At 41.7% G+C, this 13,879-nt stretch overlaps 1 protein-coding gene across 2 annotated transcripts; it reads right to left on the bottom strand.

The window, feature by feature from the left end:
• Positions 1 to 249: 249 nt before the first annotated feature.
• On the bottom strand, positions 250 to 13,660 carry tmem248 (transmembrane protein 248). 2 transcript variants are annotated; one of them, XM_079171480.1, is made up of 7 exons: positions 13,310 to 13,660; positions 11,364 to 11,522; positions 10,243 to 10,531; positions 6,292 to 6,442; positions 4,752 to 4,935; positions 4,039 to 4,220; positions 250 to 3,206 (listed from the first exon to the last, which is right to left on the bottom strand). In XM_079171480.1, the coding sequence occupies exons 1-7, from the start codon at positions 13,310 to 13,312 to the stop codon at positions 3,152 to 3,154; spliced, it is 1,023 nt and encodes a 340-aa protein (XP_079027606.1). In that variant the 5' UTR covers positions 13,313 to 13,660; the 3' UTR covers positions 250 to 3,151. The 2 variants fall into 2 exon arrangements, with proteins under 2 accessions (XP_079027606.1, XP_079027607.1); XM_079171481.1 differs by having other exon boundaries at positions 4,077 to 4,220.
• Between the last annotated feature and the right edge of the window lie 219 nt (positions 13,661 to 13,879).

The raw sequence follows: 13,879 nt of genomic DNA, 5'->3' as shown, positions 1-13,879 counted from the left end.
GGTTGCTGGTTGCCAGGTTTTGTTGCCAATAACAAACAAAGTATATCACCTTTTTTTATTCTGTAACTCCTGCAGAGACGGCTTGAGTCGTGGACTTCCAGCGTTTTTAATATTTCCGTGACATTTTACTTCCAGCACCAGCAAATTAGTTCAATGCATTCACTGGCAGATCGTTAGTCTCCGTCGAAAAAACAGCGCCGGGTGGCGGAGACAAAAGGAGAGTCACGGACAAAGTGAACTTTTAGAGACGGTTTATTTAAACTTGAATTCATTTACAGCAGTTCCACTGGAGGGAGGGGGGGGGGGGTTGAATGACGTCCTAGCCACACTAAACCTACGGTCCTGTCTACTCTACTGTATGTACAGGGAGGAGGATGCAGCTCCATAGTGCAGAAGGCACAGAGTCGGCTTAATACTCGCCTGTAAGCGCTGCGAACGTGACAGAAAGGATAACGGGGTGAAGTGGCAGCAGCACATCAGAGACTCTAGGAGAGGATGGCTCCCTCTGCTTGTACTCCAGTCCTTACTGGTAGCTAGCATCGGCTCCTTATTTATTGTTTTTATAAATCCATTACCTCTAAATGTACAAGCGCCGTAATGTGAGACCTCCTGCAGCTCACGTGTGATGAAGCGTCGTGTTTTTGGATTTATTCCCGTCAAGCTGGTGCGGTTTACAATATGTGATACGTGAACTTAAATGAAACTGTACAATGTTAAGGCCTTCTTTTTTTTTTTTTTTGCAATGATAGAGATGCACTTCTAACCAAAGACGTAAACAGGGACTCGCACAGGGAGGGCTGCACGAAGCGGGGAAACGAAGGTTGTAACTGGCAATAAAACGTCATTCCTCATTCACATCTTAAACTTCCCATCACTCACATACAGACTGCCAAACCCCACACACACCCCGCACACCTCCCATCCAACACACCAGCCGCCCAATAACAGGTGCCAGACCCCCCCAAAAGAAAAGCCCGCCGTGAGAGCAGAGAAGATGGTGTTGACAGCAGAAACATGCTCACATATGATACACATCTAAACCAGGAAGACTTGTCGTCATTCAATACAGAACCAAAAGACAAGAAAAGGGATCACAACCCAACGCCTTCCACTCACTCATGAACACAAATCAAACAAACGTGTCTGATACAATAACGCGACGAGAGTTTCCTTTCTGGCCACAAACGGATCAAATCTCTGAAAACCACTCAAACAGAAACACGATTCAAGTAAAGCCGTTTCAAAACTGGAAAAAAGTGAAATCACTTGGAATTCCTGCATCTCAGATTATGCTGCTTATAAAAAAGTACATTCAACAGGTACGTCAATCATGGAACCAAACAATAACACAAAGGTCAGTGGAAATCAGGAATTGCTATTGGGGGGGGGAAGAAAAGTGGTAGATAAGAAATATTAAAGGCGGAGTTAGACAGTTATTTATTCTCTACTTTTCCTTTAAGACGGTCGGAAGGTTTGGATTTCACACCAAGTCGTCTCAGCAAAGATGGTATTAATTAGAGAACAGATTTCATATTTGTGTGACGTGGTTGTTGACTCAGAGCTCTTTTGTTTCCTTTTTTTACTTCATAAATCTAATACGCGTTGAATATTTAGAATAAATGATTGTCAGTCAGCCGTGCTCTCGGAATATGACGGAGGACGAGAATCTCGTTCTTAAAGCTACAGTTCAGAGTCACAACTGTTCCATGTGTAACTGCACCGTGTCGGGGGGGAAAGGTGCGCTTGTTTTGTGTCTGTGGCCGGTCAAGTCACTATAAACCTTTTTGAATACCGGACAGTCTAAAGCCGCCTTTCATTCATCCAAACATTTCTCAAACTCACTCGCACACCAAGTGAGTTTTTACATGTTTATGCTGTACTACAAAATAATAAAAAAAATGTAATGATTTAATCATAAATATATTATCATGGTTATACAAATAATTATATACTAATACAGAAAAACAAAAATCCCAAAAGCAAATGACACAAAACAATGCAGCACACTTGAACATGATGATTTTACATTAACGGGACAACGATCACAAGCTTTCATTTCAAAGCACAGGCGCGTCGTCGTGGAACAAACTAAAAGAGGAGGATGGAGGACGTGACCGGGGGAGTTCATGGTGAGAGAAGACGACCTCCACGCGAGCACGTCCACCGACTGTAAGGCAAGAGAACGCTTCATCCGGGCGAGGAACGCTAAGTCGTGACAGGCAGCAAAAAACAAAACACGAGCGGCAGGTGAGCGATGAAGCCACAGTCAGGAAAAACAAAAAGGCAGAAAATCATATTTTAAAGTGACAGCTTTTCAAAAAGAAAGAAACAAAACAAACAGAGACCACAGGAAGCTCCACAGCTTAGTTACTGATAACGGAACAAACTGACGATGGGACTCATTAACTTTACCGGCTCTTCATATAATAATCATTAAATATTTGACTGTTTATTGACATTGCAGACACACAGGAAACATAATTGCGAATCAAATATAATTGAAAGGTCAATTAAATAAACTTTTGAACAGACTTTTTTTTTTAGCGCTATGTCTAAATTCTGATCAGACTTTTGACGACACGGATGCAGAGAAAAGTGCTAAATTAATTCTCTCTCCTGTTGAAGCTGCAGCGACAAGTGCATGTGAAGATTACATCATCGGTGAGTTTAAGTGACTAAACATTGCGTTTTCTCACCGTATGGGGGGGTGAAAGTACATTTTGAGATATCCAAACATCTACAGCGAAAAACACAACTGAGATCTGTGGCGCACGCCAACGTTCACGTAACCTGCGTTTCTTTCTACCGCGCTCGGTGAACGAGAGCGAGCGACGCTAGAAACGCGGCTGCGTGGGCCTCGGGTCCGGCCTGCTGCGGTTTCTTCTTTTAAAGTACTGCATGTTCTGAACATGGCACGACGGGGACTCAGGCAAAAAATAATGATAATAAAGAAAAGAACAATGTTTTGCACAGAATATCAGAGTTCCTACAAATATGTACACGACAGATACAGGCACTTGTATATCTTTGGTTGGAAAAACCCAACATTGCAAGAGTAATGCATTCACAGAGCTTTTGTGTCCCTTATTGTATTTCCAGGGTTCACTAGGCAACTGGTATGTTTATTTAGATTTCTTTGCGTTTGTCCGTGTTACAGATACGTTCTGTAACTCTCCGATGCCTTTTTAACCCTCTGACAGCGCCACCTGCAACACAAGAAAGTGGGTTTTAGTGCCGCTTACAAACTCACGACGGGGGAATAAATTGACTTAACCCTCGGAACCCCGAGCAGAGTCGGCTCCGGTCACATTCTCCTCTGTGTGGCCGTGATTTTCACTGTAATAGAAAAGTCCTGCTCCTCCAATGGAACCAGAACAATCAGGACTAGAAGTAGAGCGATTACCAATGTTGGAAAGAAAAATAGAGGCTTCGTGTGCATACAGATTGAACCATTTATGTTCAGCAGCCTGCAGTTCAGTCGAAGTTTCACCAAATTGTTGTCACGTGACTGTTGGTCTCAGTCTAATCAATCAGGGCTTCATAGTTGGGCTGAGGAGCTCACAATTTAATGTTTTTTACACAATCTGTTTAAAGCAAACGGTTCATTTGGGGAAAGATATAGAATAAAATGTTTCTGATGAAATATCCCAATTTTAATGGGAGCACTCGTCACACACGATGTGTTCGAGGACCGTCGGAAAGATGAAAATCTGGCAATAATGACGGTTTTTACAGCTTCTGGCTGTGATAAACGGTGCAGTTTTGGGGATTGTTTAAAGAAAACATGCTTTTCCATCCCGCCGGTGTGTTCTGGGGTTCAGAGGGTTAATTAATGCAGTAAATCATTCGTTCAGAGAAACAACACAAACAGAGCAACACAATAATAGTAATATGGACAGAGGCAGTGACATTACAAATTCAATCAACAACAATTCCACACAGACGTGCCTGTATTGTGGACAGTTATCAGAGAAACAGAGTGATTGGATCATGTCTTTTAAACCGATCACTGGTCATTGAATGCGTTGCTGAAGCTACCTGTTCTCGTCATATAGCACTGCTGGTGTCTGCTGTACCTTCTCGGGACACATGTCGGGGTTGCTTTGCCGCACTTTGCCGGGCCGCCCCTTGATGACCGCGTAGCAGAACATCGTGATGACCATGACGAACAGGAAGTAGCTCGTGTGCATCAGGTGCAGGTTGATGAGGGAACGGTCATCCTGGAGAGGGAGAGTCGAGAAGACAAGATTTCACAGCGACTGCAGGTTAGGGTCCAACTTAATTACATCACTAGGAGACTGTTAAAAACAACTTAATGACAGCTGATGAAGACTTTTAAAAAGGGGGGTGAGTGAGTAATCCCATTACACAATCAGTCAGTTATTTGGGGGATTTTCCGGTTTTGTGCCGCATGCAACGACTTTAAAAACATTCTCGGAAGGAAAATGTACGTGAGGGTGTTAAATACAACAGCATACACTTTAATAATCTGGCATCGTATCTGTTCAGCTCAAGTAGTAATTACGTTGAAGCAAATGTTAAAAATAGAATTGACAGCAAGTAAACTGTCAAATTCTAAATGTTATCCTTCTACTTTGTTATTGTCATTTAAATGTTCTGTAAATCGGAAGTATTAGACGGATTGTACGGTTGTGGGCGATCAGCTCGGAAACAACAATCGACACGTAAACCAGGAACTCTTTCGTTAAAAACTGTAAGTCTGAATAATGTTTGCTGAGGTGGAGACTCACATCGGGGACGATGACCGTAAGCTTTGGGTTGAGTGAGTGGTACAACTTGCCGATGGCTCCTTTGTAACACCAGAAGGGGTTGTAGTCCTGACTGTACTTGGTGTCCGAGTCGCGGACTGTGGTGAACACCTTGTACCAAGATGTGGCGTTGGTGTACGTCTCTGGCACGCAGTGAGGCGGCTGCCTACAAACCAAAACAAAGTGTGTGTGTTCACATTATGTCAGCGGGGAAAAGATGTATAGTTAATTATCTACACTTTTATAGTTAATATTTTTCCCCATTGCGCAGTTTGCCTTTGGGCTCCCAGAGGAGTCTAACGACCAATATCCCATAATACTTCCTGTTTGAATGAGATGGTGTGAAATATAATGTGAGACTCAAAGTGGTTGTACGATATACTGTATGTCCATGACCTCCATTATTTTTACGTTATCGACTTATTGTACGATATATCCATGACCTTAATTATTTTTACGTTATCGACTTATTGTACGATATATCCATGACCTCCATCATTTTTACGTTATTGACTTATTGTACGATATCTTTTTTGCGGGGGGAATATTTTTATATCTTTTTCAAACTCCAATTCAAATGTCAAAATTTTCTTAAGAATTAAAAGCTCTTTGAAAAGCATGTAGTTGCATTATTATATAATCATTATATAAATGTCTTAAAATGAAAATAATAGACTATTGCAATTATTTCTGGGACAATATATCATCCAAAACATGTAGTTTTAGTGACGCTGCCACCGTATGCAGTACCCCAACATTTCTCTAAACTAACAACTAAGGTGATTTATATAAGGTTTGAGTTTAATTGGGAGATTTCAACAACTGATACCTCGATAGTCGCCTCGCTTGCAATCCCACTCAGAATACAAGATGGTCACAAATGAGGATACCTCGCTAGCTGCTAACAGAGCTAGAAGATAAACTGTATTTATAGTTACAGACACCAGCTAGCACAGCAGGTTTAACATTACCAGACAACAGATGGCATTTGGCCAACTCGTTAAATGAACACGTATTGTTTACAATGTTATCAGTCCAGCGGATGGCGGCCATCTTCAAATAAGAAGAAGAAATACAACTCTCTTTGGTTTTATAATACATGCAGCAACAAAACAAGCACCGTGTTGAACTGCTATCTGACTGACCCCAAAGAAAACAACAAGTCCAGCAAATCAACATGAAATTGAATGAAAGCTGAACAATTCATCAATGTGTGCGCCAACAAATAAAGCAATCAGACAGCAAATCCCACCATCTTAACAACAACCACTCCACCATGACAAGAATATTAAATATGCTGTTAAAAGTCTGTTATGGATTTGAGCTCCAAGACTAAATTGAAGCGATGTTTTCTCAGAGACATTGTCAGGAAGCACTAATAGTTCTCCTCACAATATAATCAGAAATGGTATGAAGGTATTGAGTCAATCACTGTTGGAGTCTTGCATTGTGTCTGGCTCACCCAGCTCTAGGCAGAGATATAAAGCGTGTCCCTGTAAGTCAGGGAGGCCGTCCAACTCACACTGTGACTGGGAAGATATTGCTGGCCGCCGTGATGGTCATGCAAGTGCTGAACACCACCTGCTCGCAGTGGCCGTGTAGCACACACTCGTCTGAGTTCCAGGATACAGGCAGGGTGAAAGTGATGTTTATTTCTTCATGGGCTTCCCGGCCTACGCACAAAAAAAAACAAAAAAACAATGTGAGCGTTTCAGATTAACGCGATGACAGAGTCAGTTTTCCTTCATTCCAAATTGTTTTTAGGCAGCGGTATATTTCAAAGAAACCCCACCAATGAGCACAAGTCACAGGCCTCTTACTTGCATATCCACATTCCCTTTGTTGTTATGTTGACATGGGAATAGTTGCCAGCAACGAGCAGACTAAAGCAACATACAGGCCTAAAGAAGGTGACCTTTTAGCTCTGACAAGTTCGGCCTAGAACAGGCTCAACAGCATGCATACAACCCCCACAGCAGGAAACCAGGGAGAGCCACAGCAGCAGTTTGTGATGCCAGACCAGGCTACCGCCATGATTTTGTAGGCTTATGCAATATTTATCAAACTGCAAAAGGGAATTGGAAGATCATCAGTCAAACACTCCTCGGAGTGACTAAGTAATGAAGTGGTTGTGTCAACATGATTGCGTATCTGACGGGGGACAAATATGGACAATGAGTCTCACGAGCAAAGTCAAGCTGACGAGGACACGACATCTGCTGAGCCGCTCTAGTCCTCACGTAGAAGATCACAAAATGTAATTCGTGTCAAATTGATCTGAAGGCTAATTAGATGGAAACGTAGTTCCATCAAATCTAAGCAGAAACACCGCTGTCTTTTCTATTAAAGTGACTCTTTTATCCCACATGGTGTACAATGTCCATCCAATAGTTTCTTTAATAAATAGGGTCTATTGATTTACTGCCAACATAAAGGATTCTATAGACTTATTTTAAATGTTAAAGCATAATAATACAAAAAATCCAATATCAGAAATAATCTCTAATACACAGTATACACAGGTCTATTCTACAAAATGAGTGTACATATTCATAGACAGTTTTATTTAATACAACTCTTCTATCAATAATATACACTATAATTGAGGACTTTTTAAAACGTATCTATTTTGCAAGGCTCGTATGAAAGAAGAACGTTTCCTAGGTTTTGACTTTGCATCGCTCCGTATTGACTTTGCTCATCCAGTCGAGTGGGTTTAAAATTTAAGACACAAGTGCATGTTGTTGGCAAACAGCTGATCCCGTTGCCGAGCCAATAGCCCCATAAAGTGAAAGACAAACAAGGGCCTGAAACAATGGGGAGATTGCCTTTAGGGAAATTCAGTTCATAAAGTACTTCACATTCAGTAAAAGCACCAAGACATCGATCCGCAGAGGGGTGAGATCATCAGCTGGTGTTGTTTTCACCGGGCGAGTGCTCTACCAGGTCTTTACATGTCTGGACAGATTTAGTAACCGCCGCAGCATCACCACCGTGCAAGATGCAGTCCCGAAACGTCACAGAAGTGTACTTGAGATCACTACGAAGGTTGAGGATGGGTGTGGGCCGAGCAAGTAGAGGGGTAGGACGTGGGGAAGGGGCCATTTTTTGGTGAATATTAGCACATTTTGATGACAAAACATATTAAGAATTGCACTTATTGCAGACATGGGACATGTCATGGGACATTAGACGGGACAAAACACTGGTGGCAGTAACTTGATGATTTAGCAGGAAGTCCACTGAAAGTGCTGAATTTTCCATAGACAGATGTTTTACCGTTAATTCATTATCTTTGTTTACATTGTGCTTTTTGCAGCCAGTCTCTAAGACACATTGCAAGCACAAACTAAAACAGGCAATGTTGTCAGCGTAAAGGTGGCTTATTTCAGTTAGATAAGTGCACATTTATGTTTCTTAGCAAAACAAAACCGTAACCATCATTGTGGAATGTCTTGATAAGCCTTCCAGCGAGGGTCCCAATAAATACATAAATAAATAATGAGCCTTAATTACAACAGTTCTGATCAGTCAGGAAAAGGAGTTTCTTTTTTAAATAATAGCTTTTTACAGACCGTGTGAGCTAAAATACACTAGAAGCCTAATTGTCCTTTACAATAATTCACTAAATGTTTCTTATCAAGATCAGAGTATATGAAGGAAAGAAACAAACCAAATTTGGGCGTTTACACCCAAACCAATCCTCCAGGGGGTCCATGCCCCCCCAGACCAAGACTAGCCGGCTCCTCCAAATCCTCGTGAAAAGCCGAGGAGCCGGAATGCCCTCAAAGGAAGGAGGTTAAACCCACAGATTACAGCCAATCTGGATGGGATATAGATAGATATATATAGAAAATAAAGAAATCACCTGACCTTTACTGGAGAATCTAATCCCATATGAAGAAAGAGAAAGATGCAACATGTTGACTTTGCTCTGTTGCAAGGTCGTGGAATAACATGTTGATTTGACTTATTCTCACGACACGGAAGTCTGTTAGAAATATCTCATGTCCACTGAAGCGCCATCAATTAACATAAAAGTGAAAACACAGTTCAGCCCGTCAGACCAAATTTGACCACCGATTTCATTTCCCTCTTCCTTCAGTTCTTCTTAATGGTTTCTCTGTGGAGCTTTTACACTCAACATAAAGCAGAGGTGAGGTGGACAAAAACAAACACACACACACACACACACACACACACACACACACACACACACACACACGCTCTTAGGAGACAAAAAGGTCCACAAACATGCAACATGATGTATTCAGAAGTTCAAAGTCTCTGCTTTGTGAAGCCTATAGGAGGACTGAATGGGCTGCCAGTGTTAGCTCACCACGTCTAAGTCAAGTCCTCACAAAGAGGTAAATTAAAACTCATTAACAGGACAAACTCCCTCCCTCAAAAGGGAGTGAATTACCTCCACACAGTAAACTCATAAAACCGGTCCAGGCCGGCAACATACCGACATGACAAGACTGCACACAATTATAAAGTGACAATAACAATGTTTGTGGGACGATAACGTACCGTATATGAATCGATAGTGCAGATAAACAGAGGTTGTGAGGGATTTAGTGACGTCTCGAGTCAATCTGCAAGATCAGTACCGCTGCAGAGCAACGCTCATAGTTGATCAACTGATGTCAATGTCAGCTGTCAAATTGACATATCTGAGGCAGCAAGGCATGTGAGCTATAACAAATACCAAGGCTTTAATTCAATGGTACATTTTATGACACTGGCATATTTTACAAACCACAACAGCTGTTGTGGTCATGGTGGAGTCGTGACATTTTCTTTCTTGTGGGAAATGTTTCAGGAAGTGGAATGCTGTTAAAAGAGGTGTGAACACAAACAAGCTCTGAACTTTTACCAGACGCTTTGTTACCGTTTCATTCCTGTCGTCCGCTCAGAAAGCGCTGCAATGAACAGGCATCGGCTGATTGGTGAAGTAGAAATGAGGAGTTATGGATCAATACCTCCTCATTTAACTCTAAAAACCTGTATTAGGTGGCAGCCTGCTGGAGGGAGATCACCTGACGGTTTCCTCCTTGCTGTTGGCTGTATTGTATGTCATTTCCAGTAAATGCTAACCCATCTCTGGAGTCTGATCTCGTGCACAAAGCTGTGAGTACGGCTGTTAAACTAGTCTTCACTTAGCTTGATGCAGCGTTAAATTTCATTTTCAAATCGATGAAAGTGACTTTTGCTTTTCCTCAAATATTAATTTTCATACGTTTTGTTTCTACTGTTTGTTAAAAGCCCTCATACATACGTACACTGAGCATGGAAGCACGTTAGTTTGATGTTGTATCTCTGATCCTTGTATTGATTTTCCAACACATCTGCTAATCTGCTAATCTTCTCAGCCCCGCCTGATTTCCTTTCCTACACAAACGGTTTGATTCTGAACACTGACTTCAGGGCAAATCCAAACGGACAAAACGAAGAGAGAGAGAGAACCTACCGGATAGGCCGACTTGCTGCCCCAGCACTGTGGCGTACAGGTGGGTGATATTGCGAGAGTAGCCTCCAAACGGGCGCTGGGGGTCCAGCGTGAGGGTGATGGGGACCGAGATGTTGATGGCACCCGAGTCGTCCAGCAGGAGGGGAACCTGGGTGCTGGAGCGAGCCTGGCCGCTGGTCACCACCATGCTCTCTGGCGTGGTCGACTCGTTCAGACCGTGCTTTATCGTCTCGTTCTCCGACACACAGAGGTCCAGCTCATTGTAGCGCAGCAGAAAGGTGTTCCAGTCCTGAGGGACGGGACAATATGTTGCGATCAACCAAACATCCATTACCTGACCGTCAACGTAATCATTTTGCCAGGCACAGAACTTACGTCAACCTAGTTATGAACTGGCAGATGATATCTCAACTTACCTTTTCCATATCCACTGGTGTCTTTACAAACCATCAAAGTATGATGCTCCCTATAACCTACATGCTTCCTATTCAGATCCACACTCAAGGTTAAGGTTATTTTATTGTCATTGTACAACAGGGTTGCAGATTGTAGTCTCATTTTGCTACATTACAAAACTCATTTAGAGGGTGGAGGATGAATTAAGGAGTCTCATAGCCAGAGGGAAGAAGCTGTTCTGAAGTCTGTTGGTACAGCGGCTGATACAGGTTGAACAGGCTGTGGTGAGAATTGTCCTTTGTTCTATTCGCAGGCACCTCTTGTCACCAATATCACTGATGCTTCATAGATGGATACCAATGCACAACAGCACACTATATTCACACTTTGACTGGTTTTAAATGTGACTTTTTTGTTGTCAGTCATGTGTGTATTAGCGCCAGGTGGAATGTACTGTATAGCTTGCAGAGTACACGAAGAAAACCTGGATTCCTTAATTCGTATAATTAAACAAGCTTCTTCAGCCTCACAGACTGAGCTGGGTGAGACTTTATAGGTCTTTGTGTTACTGCACAATATTGGGCAAATGCATCGTTGTGGCATAAAGCCGGCCACAAAATGTCGTGAACCGACACTTTGGCCTCAGCGGTGACCACATGTTTCTGATACCTGAGAGATTCTTAACGGAGCAGACGATTTAATTTCATCTCTTTTAAAGAACTCACCTCCGTCAACTCTGGAGACTTGATCTCCTTAATCTTGAAGAAATAACCGATGGTCAGGAAGGCGATGGCCACTGCACTGACGCTGATCATAAAAAGGACCAGCGGTGGACGGTTGTTGATGTAGCTTCTCAGGTTCTCTATAGGATTTAACAGGTACACCTGCGAACACACAACGTGCCAACATTTGAGCAATGACCTCGTGTATCACAGGGGGTTTTCTAAAAGCAGTGGTAAATAATTAGCCTCCGCACAGAGACTTTAAATGATTCGTTACCTTCTAAGGGTACAACGGATCATAAGACACACGGTTCAGAGCGCGGATTTGAGACACGGATCACGGATCGGCGCAAAAAACTTTTAGAGATGCCTGATTCCATTGACCATCATTGGTGATCTTTATCGGCCAGTAGAGATTTTGTTTTCTTATAGCAGCTGGTCTACACGCTCTGAAGTCAGTACAAACCAAAGTGTTATCTTTTACTTTGTTACTGTCATCTATAGTGGGCGTTTTTAGGATTAAAACAATTCATTAAATCCTGGCATTAGTAGTTTTAATGATGTTTTATTAACTGCTCAGAGCTGCTGTTACAGGTCTGAATTCACTCATTTTATGTTGCTGTGAAAACATCTCCTTCAAACTACTGGATTTATTCAAGTTTCTCACCAAAACTACATGTGAACACATCCTGTTAACGTTATAGTTGACCTTCGCCTCCACAGATATTACCTGAACGATCTCAAAACTCAGGTCAAAATAAATGTGGTGACGGTGTAGCAGTCCGGGACAAAGGACATTTGTTTTAAATCAGGCAAACATTAAAAAGCTAGTTAAGTTTGAATCAAAGCCTGTATCTGATGGCTTTGAACGGTCGCTACACAAGTACAGTCCATTCACCATGGCTGTGTGTTATGCACAGCACGTCTCTAACACAACACGTCTTCAGACAGGTAGATCCTGTTACTACTCGAGAATAAACAAGCATCTCTGGATCAGGATGTGAGGAACTAGTGAGTTTGCTGCTGCGACACTTAATTTGCAGCTTCCAGCTGTGCAGAAAACGGCGTTGACGGTTTACATTAATGTTTTAAACTGCAGCACTGATATTCAAACTGCAGTTTAATTATCAACTGTTAAGAGTATTGCATGTTAAATTATATAATTTTACTGAAAGACTATTGTGCAAAATATTTTACACTTACAATCCATTACACACCATCATTTATCATCTTCTATTGTGTTATATTCATTGTATTTGATATATATATATATATATATATATATATATATATATATATATATATATATATATATATTTAAAAAATGGCATTTTATATTTACTATCATCTCTCTTATGGAGCTCTGTGACAATAAACATCTTGAATCTTAACTTAAGACGAGGTGTTATACGTTATAGCAAATGTTTTACACACCAGAGTACTTTGTCATCAACTCTTTTAACTCTTTCCACAGTTTGATAGTTTGACTTGTGTTTTAAGTTTTAATTAAAGTACCAGAACTGTTAAAGCTAGCTCTACTTGTGACATCATGTTGTATATATTGTGCATTTGATATTTTTACTCTGTTATTTTATTTACCTGTATCATAATGCTGCTGCAGCGTTTAGTAAGAATTCAGAAGTTGACATCTTCGGGAACAGGATGTTAAATAATAATAGGATGTTCATTATATCTGCTAACTGTTCCACAGAGGTTGTGTTTCACGTTGCATTGAGTGAGGACGTGTAATTAAACAGGATAACCGTGTTGTTAGCTTCCTCCGCAGCCAGGTGACCCGAGCTGTCCACTGTACAGCTCGATAAGCTAGCTACCTGTGACAACAATGTGACACGTTAAGGATCAAACTGTCAACATTGCCAAAACAAATAGCTGGCTTAACGTTAAACGTAATGAAAACAACACGTAAACAACAACAACACGGTTCTCACCATTTTCTCGACGCTGGGAGGTTCGTCGCGAGGCCACAATAATAAGGGCAGCAGGTTTTTTCTTTTTTCTTTTTTTGCTAGCAAGCTATAACGTTGCTAACGCTTGCTAGCAAAAGCTAGTTCCTCCTGATAATAATACAGCTGAAGAGCAAGAGTCGGTGTTCGGTGGAGACGACCAGACTTTCAGCGTGAGAAGCACCGCGAGTCCTCCTTCCCATTCTTTGCTTTATTAGTTCGCTGCTGCCAGTGATGAGAAATATCTTCTCGCGTACACAGTCCTGGGAATAAATAACGTCAATAATACTGTATGTGGATCCTCCTCCTCTCCGACATCTCCTCCGTGCACCCGCACTGCGTAGTGGTGAAGCCTCGCAGCGCCGCCTTTTTATCGTTATTTACGTACGACGTGCGCACGAAACTGGGCTTCTACTTCTTCTTCTGTCAGTTTAATGGCGGACTACAAAGACACGTTTTAGGTGCATGCTGCCACCTACTGGACGTGTGTAACACATCATGACTTTATGACAGTTATCATTTAATCACAATAATAATGTTATTTATACATTTAAA

Source organism: Pholis gunnellus (assembly GCF_910591455.1).
Source record: "Pholis gunnellus genome assembly, chromosome: 13".
NCBI lineage: Eukaryota > Metazoa > Chordata > Actinopteri > Perciformes > Pholidae > Pholis > Pholis gunnellus.
This window is presented reverse-complemented; position numbering and strand designations above follow the sequence as displayed.

Coding starts and splice junctions, on each gene's coding strand:
- tmem248 (XM_079171480.1), bottom strand. Junction 10,532..11,363: donor AGTCTCCAGAGTTGACGGAG/GTGAGTTCTTTA, acceptor CCCGTCCCTCAG/GACTGGAACACCTTTCTGCT. Junction 4,221..4,751: donor TTACGGTCATCGTCCCCGAT/GTGAGTCTCCAC, acceptor CTCCCTCTCCAG/GATGACCGTTCCCTCATCAA.